This window comes from Pan paniscus, chromosome 11 (genome assembly GCF_029289425.2).
Source record: "Pan paniscus chromosome 11, NHGRI_mPanPan1-v2.0_pri, whole genome shotgun sequence".
Lineage (NCBI taxonomy): Eukaryota > Metazoa > Chordata > Mammalia > Primates > Hominidae > Pan > Pan paniscus.
The window spans coordinates 105,998,156-106,022,055 of NC_073260.2; the positions used below are offsets into that span (position 1 = coordinate 105,998,156).

The 23,900-nt window shown below is 38.0% G+C and overlaps 1 protein-coding gene and 1 pseudogene across 3 annotated transcripts in view; one reads left to right on the plus strand and one right to left on the minus strand.

The window, feature by feature from the left end:
• Positions 1–23,900, minus strand: part of ADAMTSL1 (ADAMTS like 1) — a 1,021,291-nt gene that overhangs the window by 366,266 nt on the left and 631,125 nt on the right. For all 3 annotated transcript variants that reach the window (XM_034967210.2, XM_063594468.1, XM_003822608.5), the window contains one exon: positions 12,629–12,674. In XM_034967210.2, the coding sequence (XP_034823101.1) occupies positions 12,629–12,674 (46 nt within the window). The remainder of the gene's footprint in view (positions 1–12,628; positions 12,675–23,900) is intronic.
• LOC112440937 (U2 spliceosomal RNA) lies at positions 5,573–5,735 on the plus strand (annotated as a pseudogene).

Below are 23,900 nucleotides of genomic sequence, written 5' to 3' on the forward strand. Positions count from 1 at the left end.
TATCGTTTCTAGGCTTACAGAAACCAGGCTGAGCACATGCAAGTATTTGCACGTTAGCAACCTAGGCATGGCAGCTTATTTGGTTTCATTCCATAGGGCCTTGCCAAGGGATGGACTGCAGTAGTAATTTCTTTCTAAATTATTCTCAAATCCCTGCTTCAAGCTTCTATGTGGTTCACTAGAGGCCAGCATTCTTTTTATGAAATTCAGAAACTAGGACTTGAGAAAGTAAATTCTGAGGAGTATTGACTTAATAAATTTATATCCTCTTGACAGGCAGAGACGCTCAAAGGAGAGGGAATTAGAGATGTTTTCAGCAAGGATTCTTGGATTTGCTTTTTCTGCTGTATTTAATTTGCACATTAAAAATTCGCAGCAGTTCATATACTTCTAGCCTTGAAGAATTATAATTGCTATAATAGACTTGTTTGAATATCTCTTTTCTTAAAAAAAAAAAAAAGCATATGTTGTAAAAATGCTTGAGCCTTAAACTTTTTGGATCTCAGTTTTGCTGTTTACTAAATGAGAATTAGTCCAGATCACCCATATAGCTTCTGGTGTTATGGTGAAATGAGCATGTGCTTCGGCATTTACAAACCTGACAGGACCACTCCTTAGCTGTATAGCCTAAATAAGGCATTTCATGTCTTTAAATGTTCCAATTTCCTTATCTGTAGAATTAAGGTAATGCCCAATTTTCAAGGTAGTTGTGAGAATTGAATGAGTTTGGGGCAAAAGGTCATAAGGTACCATGCCTGGCACAGGGCAGACAACCCAAATATACTAATTCTTCTCTAATTCTAACATTCTATGAGTCTATAACTTTGCCAGGTTCTCTTTGAGGTATGTAATCAGTCTTTATCTGTCATTTTCAATAACGGGAATTGTGGCAGACAGAGATGAAAGCTGTCTGCCTAAGCTCGTGGAGCTAGCCAGGAGAGGGGACTCATATCAGTTTTTCTCAATCTAATAATTTTCAACCCTGTGGAAATGATGGTCTCATTCTTAATTCTCTTCATCAGTTGAAAGTTGAGCTGTTGAATGATTTTTCTTTTCTTCAAACATGCATTTAGTCATCACTCTGTCATTAATAATAGGAGTTAGCTCTAGCTGAGTGGGTCTCAATATAACAACTGATCATGGCAATATTGAGGGAAATTACGGGTTGGCCAAGTAGGCATTCCTATGCATACTAAGAGTCAAGGAAAGTAGATGCTTGGCATTAGCCATCAATCCACAAGACAATAATATAGGTGATTGCTTGTCAGTCAGCATCACACAAGTGAGCTGGAAGGTGTGACTCTTCAGGCCAGGAATGCCAGCTCATATCACTCAATGGTCATTTACAACTATTGCTAAACCCCGCTCTCGTGGTCTCCATGGGATGATGCTGGCTGAAAAAAAAAAAAAATGTGATCAATTTAGGGGACAATATCTCCTATGGCCCTTTAAGTATACTAGAAAGATGCCATCAAACAGAAATCAGTTTTACTAATATATTCCCTTTCATATGTTCCCTAACAATTTGGAGTTTTTTATTATATCACCTTGAGTTATGAACAAGAGTGAAATTGTCCTTAGCCAAGGAATATAACTTTTCTGGAAGGAAATGTTTAATGCTGATGTGATACTGTGGGCTGTGGTTTCACTGGGCCCTGTTTCTTGTATGAGTGTCACTCACTTAGCTTTTACCAAGGCAACGTGGAAGAAAGAACTAAAATTTGTTATTTCCCATGTATTTCCATTGTTGCACTGATTCCTATAAAGGAATACTATAACTGAGCATTACTATTATTTCCACTTTAAGATTGAGGAAACTGAGGCTACGAGAAGTTGAAGAGCTTGCCCCAAACCACAAAGTTAGTAAGTAACAGAGCCCCCAAGCCTGTATTCTTTCCACTGACGAGTGTTCATACCAGAACCCTCCCGAGAGAGTCAGAGTTGAAGCAGAGGATAAGAAATTGAGAACACATTAAGGAGAAGGGATAGGAGAGAGAATAAGGAGGAGTAAAATAAAGACATGTCAGAAAAAGCATTAAAAAAGAAATGTGTGCCACAGTCAGGAGAAGGCCGAGGGGAGAGGAAAAGCAGAAGGCCTAACTTACTGGGGCTGGGGGGCACCCAGTGAACTTGGCCAGCTGCCTGGCAGCAAGCACTGCAGGGAGATCTATAGCCACCAGATCCACCAAATGAAGGAATCTGTGAATCATTAAAAAAATGTTTATTTCTTTATGCCACAAATGATAAAACAGTTAGTCATAAAATATGAGGGTTTTTTTTCCCAGAGTAATTGCTGCAAATATTTTCAACCATTATTCTGAATGCTCAGTGTTTAACTAGCGAAAAAGAAATGATGTGTTTTGAACCAAAGTCAACCTCCAGTTGTCCACATGGCATGCTGTACAATTGCATTTAGAGATTAATTTATTTGCAAGATACTGAAAGCTTATTTAGCCTTGATGTTATCACAGGTTGGATAGGGTCTCTGCCCTCAGAGAAACAATCAAAGTCACTCATCATTTCTCTTTTCAGAAACATTGTTTCCCTTTGTTATCTAATTTTAGCATTAAAAAAAAAAGCTGTGGGTCAAATCAGAGAAATTAGGATTTTTTGCAGATGTGTTGCCTAAAGAACATCCTTTTGTTCTAGCAACAGCAGTTCTTCTCAACTCCAAAAAGGAGAAACACACAAACCACAATGTCCTATAATGAGTTTAGTCACCATCCTACATTAATCTTGGCTTTACAGTAAGTTAGACTTCTTTTGGTGGATACTGATTTGTCCCCTGGGATATAATTCTGAGAATATACAGCAATTCCAATAAAGTATTTGGCCAAAGAACAGCCAAGCCATGATAGTTGCCAGAGACCTGACTGTCCAGCCTAATAACTGGGCATTGTATAGAAAGTCTGCTTTTCTAGAGTTTGTCCAAAGGAAGGGCCATTATAAGCCTGCAGTTCTGCCAGAAATGAGGGCTAACATTCTCCTTCCAGAATACCTGGAACTTGTCACTTGGCAAAACAATCAGGAGAAATTACCCATGATGCCATAGAATAAGGCTGATCTTTGGAATTTCAAAGTGATCTAATTTTCAGTTTTTAAAAAATAATGTAGTCTTTCAGAAAGAGTACTTTGTCAGAAGAGAGGAGGAAGTTGAAGAAAGGTAGTATACTAGTTGACTAGGGCTGCCATAGGAAAATACCACAGACTGGGTGAGCTAAACAACTGAAATTTATTTTTATACAATTCTGGAGTCTAGGAGGCCAACATCAGGGGTCTGCAAGGTTGGTTTCTACTGAGGGCTCTCTCCTTGGCTTGTGGAAGGCAGCCTTCTTCTGTGTCTTCACAAGTCTTCTCTCTGTGTGTCTGCATCCTAATATCTTCTTTAAAGACCACCAGTCATATTGATTTAGGGCCCACCTTAATGACCTTATTTTAACTTAATTACATCTTTAAAGACCACAACTCCAAATATAGTTAGATTTTGAGGTATGGGAGTTTAGGATTCCAACACATAATGGAATGAGGACATAATTCAAAACATAACAGGTAATGAGGAAGAGTAGAGCCAACATGACTGAGTCAGGTACCAGGCTGAGTGCATTTTAGACATTTTCTCACATAATCCTCAGCAGAACTCTGGGAGGTGGTATTTTTTTTCTTTGTTTCAAAAACAAATAAAAACTCAATTATGTATAAAATATTTTCTCCCAACCTCATCTTCTTTTGTTTTGTATTTTCTTTAAAATTATACTACAAATACAGGAATATGTGTTCATTATAAAAAATTAAAACACTATAAAAGCATATAGAATAAAAAATGAAAGTCCCCCTAACTTATTCAGTCCCTCCCTGCTCTGTATTAGGTGATCAGTTGGATGTGTGTCCTTCAATGCCTTGGGATGGTGCCACACAACCAGACACATTTCAGTCTGGGGATTATTAAAAACTGAGATCATACTATAGGTTATTACTCCACAATTTGCTTTTTTAAACTTTTAACAAGATAATTTGGAAGAACTCACAGGTTTGTACAAATAGATCCACCTTAATCTTTTTAATGACTGTATAGCATTCCATGCTATGAACATATCACACCTTATTTAACCAGCCATCCTCCATTTGTTTCCAATTTTAAAATTACCATTAACATTGTATTAACATTTTCTGTTTGTACATATATTAGAAGGATATTTGTATATGTAAGAAAACTGAGATTGAGAGAGGTTAATAAACGCGTTTGAAAGCACATAACTGGTAAGTGGCAGCTCAGGATTCAAGAGGGCCCATGTTCTTTCTGCTACATAACACTGCTTTAAGTCCTCATTATCCATGGGATTGAAAAAGTGAAAAATAGATCCTTTAAATTACTCTCCACACTCCTCCCACCCATACATCTTTTTTTTTTTTTCTTTGAGATGGAGTTTTGCTCTTGTTGCCCAGTCTGGAGTGCAATGACACGATCTCAGCTCACTGCGACCTCCACCTCCTGGTTTCACGCGATTCTCCTGCTTCAGCCTCCCGAGTAGCTGGGATTACAGGTGCCCACCACAACATCAAGATAATTTTTATATTTTTAGTAGAGACGGTGTTTCACCGTGTTGACCAGGCTGGTCTTAGCTCCTGACCTCAGGTGATCTGCCTGCCTCGGCCTCCCAAAGTGCCGGGATTACAGGCATGAGCCACTGCGCCTGCCACTCATACATCGTAATAGCCTTTTAGAGACTGTCCAAATGCAGAATGCATGCAGACTCTGAAAGATAGGAGAGCCTGCTCCCAATTTTGTTATATCAGTGTACAAATCAAGCCTTCATCAAGTGACTTAGAAAAGACATGTCCCATCTGACTTTAACATGAGAGCAATGTCTATCTCAGGGGAGGTTATATAGTATGAGGGAAATTTCTGTTTTTCAGCTGGGTAGGTCAGGAAAGATTGAAGCATGGATGGGTCTGGGGAGAAGTATATTTCTTTGGTCCACTACTGGAGAGAGTGCATCTGTGGCAGGGTGAAGCAGCAGCCAGGTTCTTGGAGGCCCTCTCTAGTAGGTGGGGGATTTGGCACATTTACTAGGAAGAAATCAACATTCTTGCAATTAGAATTTCTTTCTCACTTAAGAGTCTTCCTACCTGAGGTTAAGAAATCCCTCTCCTGCCTTGGATATATTTCACCTGAGACTGGCAGACCGGGCCTGGGAGAAGAGAAATGCACAGAAGGGGTAGATAGAGTCACCAAGTTTTCTTTCAGCCTTCTGCTCTTCCAAAGCTCATCACTCTGAGTGCGGGGCTAAGAATGTCCCTTATGAAATAACATCTGGGGCTAAGTTCAGGCTCTTCAGCACAGATAAATATCCCACTTCTTTCCCCACAATATACCTTGTACTGCACCTGATAAAATGACCCACAGGCCCCCAAATAAGTTGGGCTCCTTCATGCCTCACCTTCCAAACATACTAAGGACATTTAAATGTCACCTCAGAGAGAATTTCCTGACCACCTCATGTAGAGCAACCCTCCATCCCTGTGTCACTCTCTATCCCATTACTCTGCTTTATTTCTTTCATAATCATTCACTATCGCTTCTCGGCCTTTTGGCTAAGATCAAGTGTAGCATAATCATTCACTATATGAAACTGTCCTCTTTTAAAACTTTATCATCTGCCTCTCACACTATAATATAAGCTTCATAAGAACAGGGGCATTATCTTTCTCTGTTAATATTATACCCCAGTGCCTAGAAAAAGTGCCTGAGACCTGGTAAATCCCAGTGGATGTTGTTGACTCTACTTCCATTTTTCAGAAAACTAACTCTCTCTCCTTCTCTCTTTCTCTCTCTCATTGCAGCATGAAAAAATCCCTTTCATCTTTTAAAGCTCAGCTCAACTGTCACCTTATTTATAATGTCATGCATTTTTTTATTCATCCTATGTGTTGAATGACTACAGTGAGTTGGATCAGAGGCTCTTAATTTCTGTTTACAGCACCATTAATGTCCGGGTGAGTTTTTTGTGGTACTCCTAGGCCAACAGGAATACCAAACAATTCCATTTACTAAGCAGTTAGGTCCAAGCAACTTAATATATATTTGTGTCCTGATGATTTAATAGCCATTTGAAAAAACAATGCATATAACTTGAGAGAAAAGTACTATTTTACTTCATTCATAAATAACATTTATTTATTAATGGGATGTGTGTGCCTGTACTACATCCCAAAGCCTGGAATCAGACTGGACAATCCTCATTCTTGTTTCCTACTCCATGTTGTTTTTCTCACAATACTTGCTTTTTATCAAAGCAAACCCAGCTTTACGAAGATGAGATGTCATAGAAAGGAATACAGCATGATCAAATAGTTCAAAGAGTGTTCAACATATGTTAAGTCTTGATATGTTTCCCTTGAATATTCAAAATAACCGGAGGCAGTTCTGTGAGTTTTCTGCGTTTCCAGGTTCACAGTGCAAGAGGCATGGTGTCAGACACTGAATGCCAGACCCTGAGTATGCAGCGGTGAAAGAATCAGACATGGTCCTTCCATGACTTAGCACTTTGTTCTTACCTCCATACTGATAGTGTGCGTCATACTTTATTTAGTTTTGTGTTTGTGTATTTGTCTTTTCTCCTAGCCTCTGACTTCCCCCAAGGGCAGGCTGCCTATCTCTTTATTGATGGTGGCAACTCCTGATATCCCTAGTACAGAACATGAGTTGGGTGTTCAATAAATGCTGTTTTAAAACTGATTGATCAAGAGAATGAATAAGTGAATAAGCAAAAAATAAATGGCCCTGGCAAGTAGCATCATGCCTTATTTTCAACTGCTAGAATAATAAGGACTAGAGTATGGGAAAGTTTAGTAGCCTACTTCCCATCTTAGAGTGCCTCTTGGCTGGAAAGAGCCAAGCGTTGGCTGGAAAGAGTTGGCTCACTGACCAACTCTTGCAGTTGTTATTATTTACTAGAGCATCTCTCTAGACTTTAGGGGTATTTCTCTGGTCTGAATGTTGTTTCAACAGTTTCTTTCAAATTCTGACCAAGGAAGACCTGTAGCAGAGTTATTGTTTCTTCCATATGTTCCATTTGATCCTTGACATAAAGCACCAGGTGTTTCCTGTCTTTGTGATATACAAAGGCCTTATGAGAAAAATAGACAAATAGACCAAATGGGAATTTACCTTACACCCACTGTTAATAACCACATGAACATCTCTGTGAATGCCATGAATTTTCACAACCTCAATGAGAATCACCAGTCAAGATGGATGGTCAATTGTACAGCAAGGATGAGAACTTTGCTTCCACTCTCCACATTGACTCTCTTTGCTCTGACTCTACTTTATCCCTTGCTATGAATCTTTTCACTATAGTCATGCCAGTTACTAAACTAGCATAGACATCTTCATTAATCTGCATTCAGACCCAAATCTAGTGTAGCCCAGATATGATACTTCTTAAGAATTATAGAATTTCAGAGGTGGACGGGACCTTTGAGGTCATTCATTTCAAATCTCTCACTGTTTGAGTGTAGAAACTGAGGCTCAAAGAAATTATAAACTTGCCATGATCATTCTGTTCTCTCTGGCTATAATGCCGCGGCCTTTGCCTCCTGTTCCACACAACAATGCTGGAGATCACAAGAGTGAATCATGTCAAATTGAGGATGAGGCACCGTAACTTAGGAAAAGCCATTCTATCTCTAGAACATACCCAAATCCTCCCACCAGAGCCACTCTAGTCCACACAACCATTAGCACCCACCTGAACTACCGCAGTGATCCCCCTGCTGGAATTTCTGCTTCTTCCCCCTGCTTTGCATCCATTCTCCAGAGTGAGCGTGCAGCCAAACCTATCTTTTTCATTATAAGTCCTGTTCTACTCTCCCCTGCTTAAAATTATCCAGGAGCTTCCTCCTTCTCCTCCTCCTCCTTCTTCTTCTTCTTCCTCTTCCTCCTCTTCTTCTTTCTTCTCTTCTTCCTTCTTCTTCTTCCTCTTCCTCCTCTTCTTCTTTCTTCTCTTCTTCTTCCTTCTTCTTCTTTCTTCTTTTTTTTCTTTTAAATAGAGACAAGGTCTTGCTCTGTCTTCCAGTCTTGAGTGCAGTGGTGTAAACAAGGCTCACTGCAACTTCAAACTCCTGGGCTCAAGCAATCCTCCCGCCTCAGCCTCTCTAGTAGCTGGGACAACAGGTGCACACCAGCATGCTAATATTTGGTTTTTGTTTTGTAGAAACAAGGTCTTGCTATGTTTCTCAGGCTAGTCTCAAACTCCTGGCCTCAAGTGACCCTTCTGCCTCACCCCTCCACCCCCAAAACATTGGGATTACAGGTGTGAGCCATGGTGCCTGGCCATCCAGCAGCTAATTTTTGTACTTAAAATATAACGTAAGTACTTTACAGTGTCCTGCATGATCTAGCTCCCACCTACCTCTGGTTTTGATTTTTTCTTATCTTCCAATACTCTTCCTCTTGCCCACTAGACTTTAGGTATATTGGCTTTATGATTTCCTTGACACAGCAAACTCTCTTGTACTTCACAGCCTTTGCACTAGCTGTCCTTACTGGATTGCTACTCCTTAAGTATTCATATAGCTGTTTTCTTCTTGTTATTCAAGTGTTACCTCTCAAGTGGATTTTCTGAACTTCCTCTCTGAACTAGCTACCAATAGCTTAATTCTCTGCATTGCACCAACTGCTATCTGATATATTTCCTTTTAAATAATTTGTTTGCATGCTTGTTTGTAATCTCTTTTTCTCCATTAGAATGAAAGGTTCAGGAGAATTGGGTCTTGGTTTTATTTAACAATGAACCCCAGGACCAAGAAGAATTCTTGGGCTTAATACATATTGTTGTTTTAAAAACAGTAAAATGTTATAGTGAGCAACAAAGAATTTAATAAAGAAATTAAGAGCATCACCAGCTACCACAAGCAGTGTGGCCTATTATGTTGCTAATTATGGTCACTGCCTCCTAAATACCAACTCATATGAACCTTAAGGATAGTGCAAAAAAAACAGTTTATAAGTACTCTAAACACATTTGAAGTCACTTTAAAATCCCTAATTAAGTTCAAGAGGTTCAAATTTGAGGTTTAACATGAAGATATGACCTAAGAAAACCTTTTTAAGAGCCTCCTTCACTTAGTCTTGTGGTGAAATCTCTGAGACCTAAATGACCTGTTTGACTGGTTTGCTAGCTCACACCTATTTTCTACCAATAGCATCTTTGTCTTTCCTTCCAGAGATGGAGCACCTAGCTGCTTCCTTAGAATAGAGCAGGGAACTGTAAAATGGGAAAGATTAGATAAACTCTGTCCTTAGGAATGAAAATAGTCTTCTTGAACCAGCTACACAGAAAGTAAGAAAGTACCATGACTATGAGAACTATGCAAACATTATGGGAACTTTAACTTTCTTGTATTGACAAACTACTTATAGAGTGGTTGGCAATAAATTTTTAAAAGCCTGTGAGCTGCTTTTCAGGAAAAAAAAAAGGGAAACTGGGGAGATGTTTTCTACTCTTCATATTACCCTGGGGAATATGAACTCCCCAAAAAGTTATATGTAGCGGTTCTACAAAAAATAGGAAAAGAGGCTGAATCTTTGGAGATGAAGTAGTTCAGAAGTGCCCCAAGGAAACTGTCCAGGGATTAAAGATGACCGTGGAGATTTAGCTAAGAGACTCTCAAGTTTTTCCAAATCAAGCATCTAACAAAGAATATTTAACTGAATTGTTCTAAACTTCCAAATTTGAAAAACTGGGATGTGATCATGAAAATATTCTTTCTTAAAATTTTTTTTGTGTGTTTTTTCGCAATGCTGCTTCTGTTATCACTAAAAGCAAGAAAATAAAGCTTCAAACTATTTGAAGAATCTAGATTCTCATTAAAAAAATTCAGCGTCAATTTGATTCTACAAGCTATAAAGATTTTGGCTCATGGAGTGCTATGGATTTTAAGTAATATGAGGTCAGAGTCTGATATGGTTTGGCTGTGTCCCCACCCAAATCTCATCTTAAGTTGTACTTCCCATAATCCCTGAGTGTCAAGGGAAGAACCAGGTGGAGATAATTGACTCATGCAGAAAATTTTCCCCAAGCTATTCTCATGATAGTAAGTTCTCACAAGATCTGATGATTTTATAAGGGGCTTCTCCCTTCACTCAGTTCTCATTCTTCTTTCTCCTGACACCTGTGAAGAAAGATTTGTTTGCTTCCCCTTCTGCCACGATTGTAAATTTCCTACTTACAATCCCCACCCCTGAAGAGTTGTGAGTCAATTAAATCTCTTTTTTCCAAATTACCCAGTGTTGCATATGTTCTTAAAGCAGCATAAGAACGGACTAATACAGTAACCTGGTATCAGGAGTGGGGTGCTGCTATAAGGATACTTGAAAATGTGGAAGTGACTTTAGAACTGGGTAACTGGCAGAGGCTGGCACAGTTTGGAGGGCTAAGAAGAAGACAGGAAAATGTGGGAAAGGTTGGAACTTCCTAGATACTTGGAGGGCTCAGAAGACAGGAAGATGTGGGAAAGTTCAGAACTTCCTACAGTCTTGTTGAATGGCTTTGACCAAAATGCTGATAGTGATACGGACAACAAAGTCCGGGCTGAGGTGGTCTCAGATGGAGAAAAGGAACTTGTTGGGAACTAAAGCAAAGGTGACTGTTGTTTATGCTTTAGCAAAGAGGCTGGTGGCATTTTGCCCCTTCCCTAGAGATCTGTGTAACTTTGAACTTGAGAGAGATGATTTAGGGTATCTGGCAGAAGAAATTTCTAAGTGACAAAGCATTCAAGAGGAAGCAGAGCATAAAACTATAGAAAATTTGCAGCCTGATGATGAAATAGAAAAAAATTTTTCTGGGAGAAATTCAAGCCTGCTGCAAAAATTTGCATAAGTAATGAGGAGATGAATGTTAATCACCAAGACGATGGGGAAAATGTCTCCAGATCATGTCAGAGACCTTCCTGGAAGCCCCTCCCATCTCAGTCCCAGAGGCCTAGAAGGGAAAAATGGTTTCCTGGGCCAGGTCTGTGGCCCCCTGCTCTAGGCAGCCTCTGGATGGACTTGGTGCCCTGTGTCCCAGCCACTCCAGCTGTGGCTAAAAGTGGCCAAGGTACAGCTCAGGCCATTGCTTTAGGGGGTGCAAGCCCCAAGCCTTGGCAGCTTCCATGTTGTGGTGGTCCTGCAGGTGTGCAGAAGAATTGAGGTTTGGGAACCTCTGCTTAGATTTCAGAGGATGTATGAAAATGCCTGGATGTCCAGGCAAAAGTCTGCTGCAGGGGTGGAGCCCTCATAGAGAATATCTGCTGGGCAATGCGGAAGGGAAATGTGGAATAATAAAAATGCCCATGATATTGAGGAAAGAGCTTCTTCAACAGAGGGATCGGCAAGTACAAAAGTCCTAAATATGCATATACCTCTTTGTTTCCTTTATTCCCACTTCAACTTATCACTCTAATTTCAAATGCTTTTCAAGTCTTGCAGAGTCAACTTAATTTTGATTTCTCTTGTGTCTATTTCGTATTTCCTCTGGGTTTAAGTGCTCCTCCTTCTTCTTCTTTCTTATAAGAGACAGTGTTTTGCTATGCTCCCCAGGATGGTCTTGAACTCCTGGGCTAAAGGGATCCTCCTGCCTCAGCCTCGTGAGTAGCTGTGACTACTAATGAAGGCTTAAGCCTTCATTACTTCTTGCTCCTCATCCATTTCCTGTTCCAGTGCAACCCTTGTATCACCAAAAAATTAACCTTTCTAAAAGGGAAACTCTGTAACATCATACTCTTGCTCTTAGTGACTCCCATTATTCACTGAACTAATATAAACTTTGAAGACTAACATTCGAATCTTTTTATGATATAACCTCAAAAATATATTTCAATTCTTCTCTTTTCTACTGCTATACTCAACTCTGCTGAAACTAGTGTTCAGACATTCCTGCCTCCAAACTTGCCCATTATGTCCTCTCCATTGGACCGACTGTCAAGCCTTCAAATCCAATATGGGCTAGTCACAGTCCTCCAAGCCGTATCTCAAATCACCTTTTCCTTTAAGATTTCTCTCTATTTTAGCCCACAAAGAACTTTATTTATTTCCTATGGCATTTGTGATATTTTTTTCCTAGAATGTGGTTATGTGCAATGCACATCTGTCTTCTTTCTCTATACCTCTTACTATACTACAGATGTTTAAAACAGGGACCATATGTTATTTATTCTTGTACTGGTGTAGTGCCTCACACATAGTTGGCACTGAATAATATTTGTTGAATAAATGAATGAGTTTGTCAAATCTGAGTTTGATTTACAAATATTTATTTCATGATACCCCAACTGGTTTCCCTTTTATCAACTCTCTCACTCATCCTCATGAGATCTACATGCAAAAAGGCAGAAAGTAGGGAAGAAATGTAGAGTCCTTGTTTTGAAATAGTCTAGTTAGTTTCAAGCTGCTCAAATGATTAAAAGTCTATAATGAGGAACATTAAAAATATCATTTTAGTCCTGCATATAATCAGTACAGTATGAGATAAAAACTCTCAGTGAAATACTAATTGGCTGATTTCCTGCTCAGGATATAAAACTGCTTAGCACCATTCAGTGCTAACAAAAATACATGATTACAATCTCAGAACCTTATACTTACCACATTACTGCATGTTCTGTATCGGATATTTCTTCCTTCACAGCTCCTAAGTTGCAAAAAGAAAAAAGAAATATTACTACTTATGAAAAGCTCAAAATCAGAAATATTTTCTTATAAAAATTTCCTCTAAATACTAGTAAAAGGGCCTCTCTTTTCTTCTAAGCATGTTCTTAGAGCGGTTACTATTAAAAATCAAATTGAGCAGATTTAAAGAAGTTATAGATGTAAATTGATTTCTCTATAAGGGTTGAAACTAAGTATTTATCTTGTTTCAAAAATTTTCTAAACAAGTATTTAGTGCATATTTAATCAAATAAATATTAGTACAAACTTTTCTGAAAAAACTGATATTCAATGCATCCTTTCTTCTTATTTCTGATATAAAATTGAAGGTATATTTCACTGAAAAACTTAGATCTTGAAAATAAATTGGAATTAATGGAATTAATATTCAACATGTCTTAAAATCATAATTCTAAGAATGTGGAAAGTCATAATTCTTAAAAAATTATTTTTATTTATAAAATATATACTCATTACAGAGGTTTTGGAAAAGACAGATTACCAAAAAGAAAAAAAAGAAGTCCCCTGTAGTTGCCTCATCTAAAGACAATCACTATTATTTTGATTTATTTAGTCCTTTCCAGTATAAATAAAAAAATCACAGCACTTACGCAATTTTGTAGCCTGTTTTTGTTTCCACTTAAAATTTTTTGGAGGCATTTTCTCACAGTATTAAATAACTTTAAAAACACCATTTTGAGAGCTACATAATATTCTATCATGATGTAATTTTTTCCATAATTATTCTTTCATTATTTGTCATTTAAGTAATTTCCACTTTGGTGTTTGATAAATGATAGTATGGTAAACCATATTTGTGCATGTGTTTTATCAAAGTTTCTGACTGTGTTTTTTGAATAGATAAATTTCTAGAAAGAGAATTACTAGACTAAAGGGAATGAACTTTTGTAAGGCTCTTCATAAATATTGCCAAAATGCACTCCATAAAAGTTGTACCATTACATACTCCCACCAGCAATACATGAGAGTTTCCATTTTACTGCATTCTTATGAACAAAAACAATCAACTTTTGATAAAACGTTCAATGCTGACACTTAAATCATGAAAAACAGTACTATATTCTTTTTAAAATATGTCACACATTTTTTAAAAAGTAAAGATACACTACAAAATCCTGTGAGAAAGATTATACTAATACCTAGTAGTTTTAGAATTCCAGGTACATTTATAAGTTTGTTATATGTATAAATTTATTTAATATTCTCAAAAACCTGGAGAGATAGAGTACCATCATCATATCCATTTTACAGATGACAAAACCGAAGCTTAGGAAGGTTAAGTAACCTGCCAAAATGACACAACTGTTAAGTTGTAGAGCTAAAATTTGAAACCAGGCCATCTGGCTTCAGAACTCACACACTCATGATCACAATGCTTTAATGCCTCCTAATTTACTTTTTTATTCAATAAACGTCCACAGAGCTTCTGTGATGTGTTTGGCAATGAAATTACTATGAAGAATACAAAGAAGAATGAATATGACTTGGTCTTTGTTATTAAGAAAATTAATTATATAATTTGGTGTAAGAAATGCATATAGCATTTGTATTAGGTCTTGAGAATGTTACCAGAAGGAAAATGTCATCTGACAACACAATTATACACAGACTATCTTAAAAATATAGAAAGGGTCCCATTCCTAAAGACTTGACTGCAATCAGACTGACTATTACTATGCATTAAAAATAGAAAAGGAATGGCTGGCCACACATTGAAACCATAGAAATAAGGAGCATGACAAAGACACATGTTTGTCAGTGTCCAGTCCAGCAATGTCCTACACAAAAGGCGAATGAATTTCAAGTCCTGCATGTCCCATTGACAAGACTGCTGCAATCTCCACATAGATGACTCATGCTGACCTTACTGATACCGATGAACATTCAGCTCATCCAAGTACCACCCCTCATTACGGTGTCAGGTTGATCAAGCCACTTGCCAAGAGTGATCTGGATTTTCATGACTGCTGAGAACAGAGAGTGCTGGCCATGCTGACATGAGTACTCTGGTCCATGTGATGGACAGTTCTGTTATTTGCTGTAAATTAATCAACTGGCATTCTAGTTTGAAATATTCATCTCATGGGCCGAGTTATTGTGAGTACACCCCCAAGAAAAGGATGTGTTCTTGGTGCTATTGCTGAAAAATATCAGGTTTCTGACTCCAACAATATGAGAGCTAGGTTCCAGCTGATGGTAAATTTACAAGGTAATTGAATTCTAAAACTGGAAGGTCTTTGGTAGCATCCCATCTAGACAATGGTGTTTGCAAAATGTGGTATGCTTTTCAATTTTGAAGTTCTTGCTGCATATGTACCACAGTGCAGGGATTAAGAGTACCCAGTTTAAAAATAGGCTCTGCTTTCTAGAATCTTGGCTCTATATCTCAGTTTTATCTTTGGTAAAATGGGATGATATTACTTATCTCCTGGAATTATGAGAATTAACTGAGTTAGTATTTGTGAATCACTTCAGACTGTGCCTAGGACACAGTAAGCATTATGTAGATGTTAGATAAATTAATTAAGTACATAATAGATGTAAAAATGTAATAGCTATTGAAAGGAGGTCAAGGATATATGGAGAAGAAACTAAGCAAAGGCATAGAGGCACAAGAAGATTTGGCATGCCTGCAGATTTTCAAACAGTTCTGGTTTTCGGGGGATTTAGGGTTTATGTGGGGAATTGCAGTAGGTGAGTGAAATACCTACTAATTTTGAACTTTGTAATACACAAAGGGGAACCACTGAAGGTATTAAAACGGAGGAGATTCAATGGTGAGATTTTGCTTTTAAAAGGTAAACCCTGGTGTTAACTATTGGGACTTTAATAGTATATGTTTTTCATCCTTTTTTTAAGTTTTTTACCTAACCTTATATCCATGAAAAAAATTATGGAAACAAATCTGAATTAGGAGCCTGAAGATCTGGGATATAGATTTTGTTCTTCCACTTGCATAAACCTCTTGCTCTCTTAGGGTCTTAGTTTCCTTACCTGCCAAATGAATTTAGGAATGCCTATGCACAAAGTTAGGATCACCAATTGAAATAATGTACAAAAGCTCTGTTCAAATGCCAAGGGATTATTACAGAGATACTGCTTCCTAAACAAAACAAAGCAGAAAAATACTTGTTTCAATAGTTTAAATGAGCCTTTTCCCCGATATTTTAACCTGCAAATACCTACACAAATTTTACAGGCATCACTGAATAATAGGAAATATCTGTACAGAATGTAAAAGATTGATTTAAATACTTATTATTTAGGAAAAGCAAAACAAAACAAAAGCAAAGCAAAGAAAACCCACTTGTCATAATTTCCAAAGAATATCCTGTAGTTGTCTAATGCCTAATATGGATTTGCAGGTAATTTATGGATGCCTCTGAACTATCTTCCCTTTAATATATTACTTTTTTGAGAGCTTCTTTAAGTTGACTGAAATATGATATTAAGGTGGTAATGCTTAAGTATGGCAAGGTGATCATTATTGAAAGACATTATCAAATTGTGGACTATAACAGAAACACTAGTCTCTACTATTAAATTGTGGATTATAATAGAAACACTAACTAGTCTCTACTATTTATTCAGTGCCTACTATAGATATTTGGCCCAGTGTTAGGTATTCTGCGTATATTATCTCTAATCTTCCAACAACTCACAAAATTTTATTATTCCTATCTAATAGATGAGAAAACTGAGGCAGAGAAAGCTGAGCCTTAAAGTTACATACACAGAAAAGTGAACCAGGGATTGGAATCTAGGTGTGACTAACTCCTAAGTCTATCAAACAATAAGAAAAGGAACATGATGTGCTCAAGATACATAGTATAGTAACACTAAGCTAAAAATTCGGAAAGCTGAGAAGGGAATAGGCCTGAGGCTGACCGTGCCTTGCTGTTATTATATCAGTTTATAAACTACTTCTCAATTCTGGTAAATCCGTTTCTAGAAAAACGTAGGTAGATACACATTGGAACATCTCCAAGAAAACCATGTTCATCAGTAAAATGCAATGTGAAAGAACTTCAGTGCAGAGAAGCTTATATTTTTGAAAGTTAAAATTTATGAAATTTGAATATAAATTTCACATAAGTAGCTAAGTGACTATTCCACCACAAGGATTTAATTCCTGCCAAGTGTGAATTTTTTCATCCAAGGCATTTATCTGGGCACAAAATCCCTGTCAGAGAATTAAGCAGTAAAAAATGTTTTCCTTCTTTTTTTTAACAGGTCGTTAATATAAAACAGCTGAGTGATTTCTTTCACATTTAAACAAAGTAAAATTTACTTCTGGGGATGAAAACAAACATTTGAAATTTGAGTCCAAAATGACGTCTGAGAAAAGCTATAGACAAATGATAAGAGAGGATTTAAATAAAAATGTCCTCCCAATATAAACTATAAAATAGTTACAGCACTGTGTTTAGGGAGTTCAGAACTATATCAATTATGAACTCAGAAACTGGCTCAAGTATGAAAGAACAAAATATAAGTATTAGAATATATTTTAATATAAAAATGTAATATGCACACGTATGTTTCTTCTAGCACTATTCACAATAGCAAAGACATGTAATCAACCCAAATGGCCACTAATTATTGACTGGAAAAAGAAAATGTGGTCCATATACACCATGGAATACTATGCAGCCATAAAAAAGAACAAGATCATGCCCCTTGCAGGGACATGGATGGAGCTGGAAACCATTATCCTCAGCAAACTAATGGAGGAACAGAAAATCAATCTCACTTACAAGCGGGAGCTGAATGATGAGAACACATGTATACATGAGGGGTGAGAACACGTGTATACATGGGGGGTAACAACACACACTGGGGCCTGGGGAGGCTGTGGGGAGGGAGAGTACCAGAAAGAATAGCTAATGAATGCTGGGCTCAATACCTAGGTGATGGGTTGATCTGTGCAGCAAACTACCATGGCACACGTTTACCTTTGTAACAAACCTGCATATCCTGCACATGAACCCCAAACTTAAAATAAAATAAAAATAAAAATTAAAAAATGGGCCAGGTGTGGTGGCTCATGCCTGTAATCCCAGCACTTTGGGCGGCAAAGACAGGTGGATCATGTGAGGTCAGGAGTTCAAGACCAGCCTGGCCAACGTGATGAAACCCCGTCTCTACTAAAAATACAAAAATTAGCCGGGCGTGGTGGCAGGCACCTGTAATCCCAGCTACTCAGGAGGCTGAGGCAGGAGAATCACTGGAACCCAGGAGGTGGAGCTTGCAGTGAGCCGAGATTGTGCCACTGCATTCCAGCCTGGGCGACAGAGCAAGACTCCATCTTGTGGGGGGGCGGGTGGAATATATATATATATATTCTAATTCAAATTTGCATCAAAAATTCCTTATTTGCTTAATCACCATTTTACTCCTGCCCAGTCACATTTTGATTTAATTCCTTCTCTTAAAAATAGAAATAATCTCAATCACAAGCTATTATGTGTGAATTATTCAGTCTTTAATTCACTTAAGAGATTAGTATATACTGCATACATACTTTATTTGTCTCTCATTAACGCATAATACACCATCTAAACTTCCACTTCTTAAAATCCTGATGTTATAGTTTCAACTGTCATTTAACAACCTGAGAAGAGGTGAAATGACATGAAAAATTAAAAGACTTTTCTCTAGGGTCAAACAACTTGTTAGCTTCTTGTTCCCCCATCCCCCTTCTCATATAACCCTTTTTAGAAAGGGGCATGCATTTGATTTATCGCTCCTTTACCTTAAAATTCTTATCATCTCTTCACTAAGCAGTAGATCCTTCTGGTGACATAGCCAGACTTATACCTGATGTCAATACATTGTTTCAAGAAAATCTGGTCATTCTGCATTTAACACTTCTGGGTTTTTAAGGACAATTGCACTTATATTAGGCTCATGGCACCCCAGGCTTTATCTCTGGTTGCTAAAAAGCAAAGAATGTCGCTAAGCAAGAATGGGTTACTGTATTTCCCTGAATATCACTAGCTTTTCAAATACGGACTTATGGCAAAGAATTTTAAAGCAGGATGGTCCATCTGGTTTTTTTGTTTTTGCTTTTGCTTTTTTGAGACCGCATCTCGTCTCATTCTGTTACCCAGCCTGGAGTGCAGTGGCACTATCATAGCTCACTGTAACCATGAAATCCTGGGTACCACTGATCCTCCCACCTCAACCTCCTAAAGCACTGTGAATACAAGCCTATCTCTCTTCTTTCAGTCATCCAAAGAAATCTATGAGCTCTTTACAAGAGAAAAGACATAAAGCCATGTTTCGCAATTCAAGCCCCAGGGATCCTGGGCCATTTAGACTGTGGATCTTAGAGCGACCATAGATTAGAACAAGACAAGCGGATTTGCAACCCCACCAAGGGATTTTAAGTAGTACTGGAACACAGTTTCTCCTGTCACATCAAATGAGCATTTCAGTACTCACTGGAGCTATACTGCGGGAGGTTGCCCCCAATGAGCCAGTTAAAAAAATTCTCCAAACTAAGCTTCATAAGTGAAGGAGAAATAAAAACCTTTACAGACAAGCAAATGCTGAGAGATTTTGTTACCACAAGGCCTGCCCTAAAAGAGCTCCTGAAGGAAGCACTAAACATGGAAAGGAACAACTGGCAACAGCCACTGCAAAAACATGCCAAATTGTAAAGACCATTGATGCTGGGAAGAAACTGCATCAACTAATGAGCAAAATAACCAGCTAACATCATAATGACAGGATCAAATTCACACATAACAATATTAACCTTAAATGTAAATGGGCTAAATGCTCCAATTAAAAGACACAGACTGGCAAATTGGATAAAGAGCCAAGATCCATCAGTGTGCTGTATTCAGGAGACCCATCTCATGTGCAGAGACACACATAGGCTCAAAACAAAGGGATGGAGGAAGATCTATGCGGCAAATGGAAAACAAAGGCAGGGGTTGCAATCCTAGTCTCTGATAAAACAAACTTTAAATCAACAAAGATCAAAAGAGACAAAGAAGGCTATTACATAATGGTAAAGGGATCAATTCAACAACAGCAGCTAACTATCCTAAATATATATGCAGCCAATACAGGAGCACCCAGATTCATAAAGAAAGTCCTTAGAGACTTACAAAGAGACTTAGACTCCCACACAATAATAATGGGAGACTTTCACACCCCACTGTCAACATTGGACAGATCAACGAGAGAAAGTTAAAAAGGTTATCCAGGAATTGAACTCAGCTCTGTACCAAGTGGATCTAATAGACATCTACAAAACTCTCCACCCCAAATCAACAGAATATACGTTCTTCTCAGCACCACATTGCACTAATTCCAAAATTGACCACATAGTTGGAAGTAAAGCACTCCTTGGCAAATGTAAAAGAACAGACATTATAACAAACTGTCTCTCTGACCACAGTGCTATCAAACTAGACCTCAGGATTAAGAAACTCACTCAAAACCACTCACCTACATGGAAACTGAACAACCTGCTCCTGAATGACTACTGGGTACAAAATGAAATGAAGGCAGAAATAAAGATGTTCTTTGAAACCAGTGAGAACAAAGACACAACATACCAGAATCTCTGGGACACATTTAAAGCAGTGTGTACAGGAAAAATGTGTAGCACTAAATGCCCACAAGAGAAAGCAAGAAAGATCTAAAAGTGACACCCTAACATCACAATTAAAAGAACTAGAGAAGCAAGAGCAAACACATTCAAAAGCTAGCAGAAGGCAAGAAACTACTAAGATCAGAGCAGAATTGAAAGAGATAGACACACAAAAAAATCAATGAATCCAGGAGCTGGTGTTTTGAAAAGATCAACAAAATTGATAGACCACTAGCAAGAGTAATAAAGAAGAAAAGAGAGAAGAATCAAATAGACGCAATAAAAAATGATAAAGGGGATATCACCACTGATCCCACAGAAATACAAACTACCATCAGAGAATACTATAAACACCTCTATGCAAATAAAGTAGAAAATCTAGAAGAAGTGCATAAATTCCTGGACACATACACCCTCCCAAGACTAAACCAGGAAGAAGTTGAATCCCTGAATAGACCAATAACAGGCTCTGAAATTGAGGCAATAATTAATAGCCTATCAACCAAAAAAGTCCAGGACCAGATAGATTCACAGCCGAATTCTACCAGATGTACAAGGAGGAGCTCGTACCATTCCTTCTGAAACTATTCCAATCAATAGAAAAAGAGGGAATCCTCCCTCACTCATTTTATGAGGCCAGCATCATCCTGATACCAAAGCCTGGCAGAGACACAACAAAAAAAGAGAATTTTAGACCAATATCCCTGATGAACATCGATTCAAAAATCCTCAGTAAAATACTGGCAAACCGAATCCAGCAGCACATCAAAAAGCTTGTCCACCATGATCAAGTGGGCTTCATCCCTGGGATTCAAGGCTGGTTCAACATACACAAATCAATAAATGTAATCCAGCATATAAACAGAACCAAAGACAAAAACCACATGATTATCTCAATAGATGCAGAAAAGGCCTTCAATAAAATTCAACACGCCTTCATGCTAAAAACTCTCAATAAACTAGGTATCAATGGAACATATCTCAAAATAATAAGAATTATTTATGACAAACCCACAGCCAATATCATACTGAATGGGCAAAAACTGGAAACATTCCCTTTGAAAACTGGCACAAAACAGGGATGCCCTCTCTCACCACTCCTATTCAACATAGTGTTGGAAGTTCTGGCCAGGGCAATCAGGCAGGAGAAAGAAATAAAGGGTATTCAATTAGGAAAAGAGAAAGTCAAATTGTCCCTGTTTGCAGATGACATGATTGTATATTTAGAAAACCCCACTGTCTCAGCCCAAAATCTCCTTAAGCTGATAAGCAACTTCAGCAAAGTCTCAGGATACAAAATAAATGTGCAAAAATCACAAGCATTCTTATACACCAATAACAGACAAACAGAGAGCCAAATCATGAGAGAACTCCCATTCACAATTGCTTCAGAAAGAATAATACCTAGGAATCCAACTTACAAGGGATGTGAAGAACCTCTTCAAGGAGAACTACAAACCACTGCTCAACAAAATAAAAGAAGACACAAACAAATGGAAGAACATTCCATGCTCATGGATAGGAAGAATCAGTATCATGAAAATGGCCATACTGCCCAAGGTTATTTATAGATTTAATGCCATTCTCATCAAGCTACCAATGCCTTTCTTCACAGAATTGGAGAAAACTACTTTAAAGTTCATATGGAACCAAAAAAGGGCCCACATTGCCAAGTCAATCCTAAGCCAAAAGAACAAAGCTGGAGGCATCACACTACCTGACTTCAAACTATACTACAAGGCTACAGTAACCAAAACAGCATGGTACTGCTACCAAAACGAGATATAGACCAATGGAAGTGAACAGAGCCCTCAGAAATAATACCACACATCTAAAACCATCTGATCTTTGACAAACCTGACAAAAACAAGAAATAGGGAAAGGATTCCCTATTTAATAAATAGTGCTGGGAAAACTGGCTAGCCATATGTAGAAAGCTGAAACTGGATCCCTTCCTTACACCTTATACAAAAATTAATTCAAGATGGATTAAAGACTTAAATGTTAGACCTAAAACCATAAAAACCCTAGAAGAAAACCTAGGCAATACCATTCAGGACATAGGCATGGGCAAGGACTTCATGTCTAAAACACCAAAAGCAATGGCAACAAAAGCCAAAACTGACAAATGGGATCTAATTAAACTAAAGAGCTTCTGCACAGCAAAAGAAACTACCATCAGAGTGAATAGGCAACCTACAGAATGGGAGAACATTTTTGCAACTTACTCATCTGACAAAGGGCTAATATCCACCATCTAAAAATAATTCAAACAAATTTACAAGAAAAAAACAAAAAACCCCATCAAAAAGTGGGAAAAGGATATGAACAGATACTTCTCAAAAGAAGACATTTATGCAGCCAACAGACACATGAAAAAATGCTCATCATCACTGGCCATCAGAGAAATGCAAATCAAAACCACAGTGAGATACCATCTCACACCAGTTAGAATGGGGATCATTAAAAAGTCAGGAAACAACAGGTGCTGGAGAGGATGTGGAGAAATAGGAACACTTTTACACTGTTGGTGGGAGTGTAAACTGGTTCAACCATTGTGGAAGACAGTGTGGCGATTCCTCAAGGATCTAGAACTAGAAATACCATTTGACCCAGCCATCCCATTACTGGGTATATACCCAAAGGATTATAAATCATACTGCTATAAAGACACATGCACACATATGTTTATTGCGGCAGTATTCACAATAGCAAAGACTTGGAACCAAACCTAATGTCCATGAATGATCAACTGGATTAAGAAAATGTGGCACATATACACCATGGAATAGTATGCAGCCATAAAAAGGATGAGTTCCTGTCCCTTGTAGGGACATGGATGAAGCTGGAAACCATCATTCTCAGCAAACTATTGCAGGGAGAAAAAACCAAACATCGCATGTTCTCACTCATAGGTGGGAATTGAACAATGAGAACACATGGACACAGGAAGGGGAACATCACACACTGGGGCCTGTCATGGGGTGTGGGGAGGGGGGAGGGATAGCATTAGGAGATATACTTAATGTAAATAACGAGTTAAGGGGTGCAGCACACCAACATGGCACATATATACATATGTAACAAACCTGCACATTGTGCATATGTACATTAGAACTTAAAGTATAATAAAATAAAATAAAATAAAAATTCTACATTCCTGAGACTCTACAAAAAACTCAAGAGGAATAATAAATTGTGAGAACAACTGAGAGAAACAAGTGCAAGTGTTCTGTCAGCTTCTTTTCATTTTCTGCAGATACATTGTTATTATTATTTTAAATAATTTCAACTTTTATTTTAGACTCGGGTACAAGTGCAGGTTTGTTACACGGGTACACTGCATGATGCTGAGGTTTGGGTTAGGGATGATCCTGTCACCAGGTAGTGAGCATAGTACCTGTTAGGTAGTTTTTCAGCTCACTACCCCCTCTCTCCTCCTCCCTCTAGTAGTCCCTAGCACAGACACATTATTGTAAGAGGTTCTTTCAGGAAATACTCGATACCAATCAACTTGACCATGAAAAAGGAAACTATATGAACCACTGGACCCTGTGTGTAAAGCTCTTCTCAGATGCT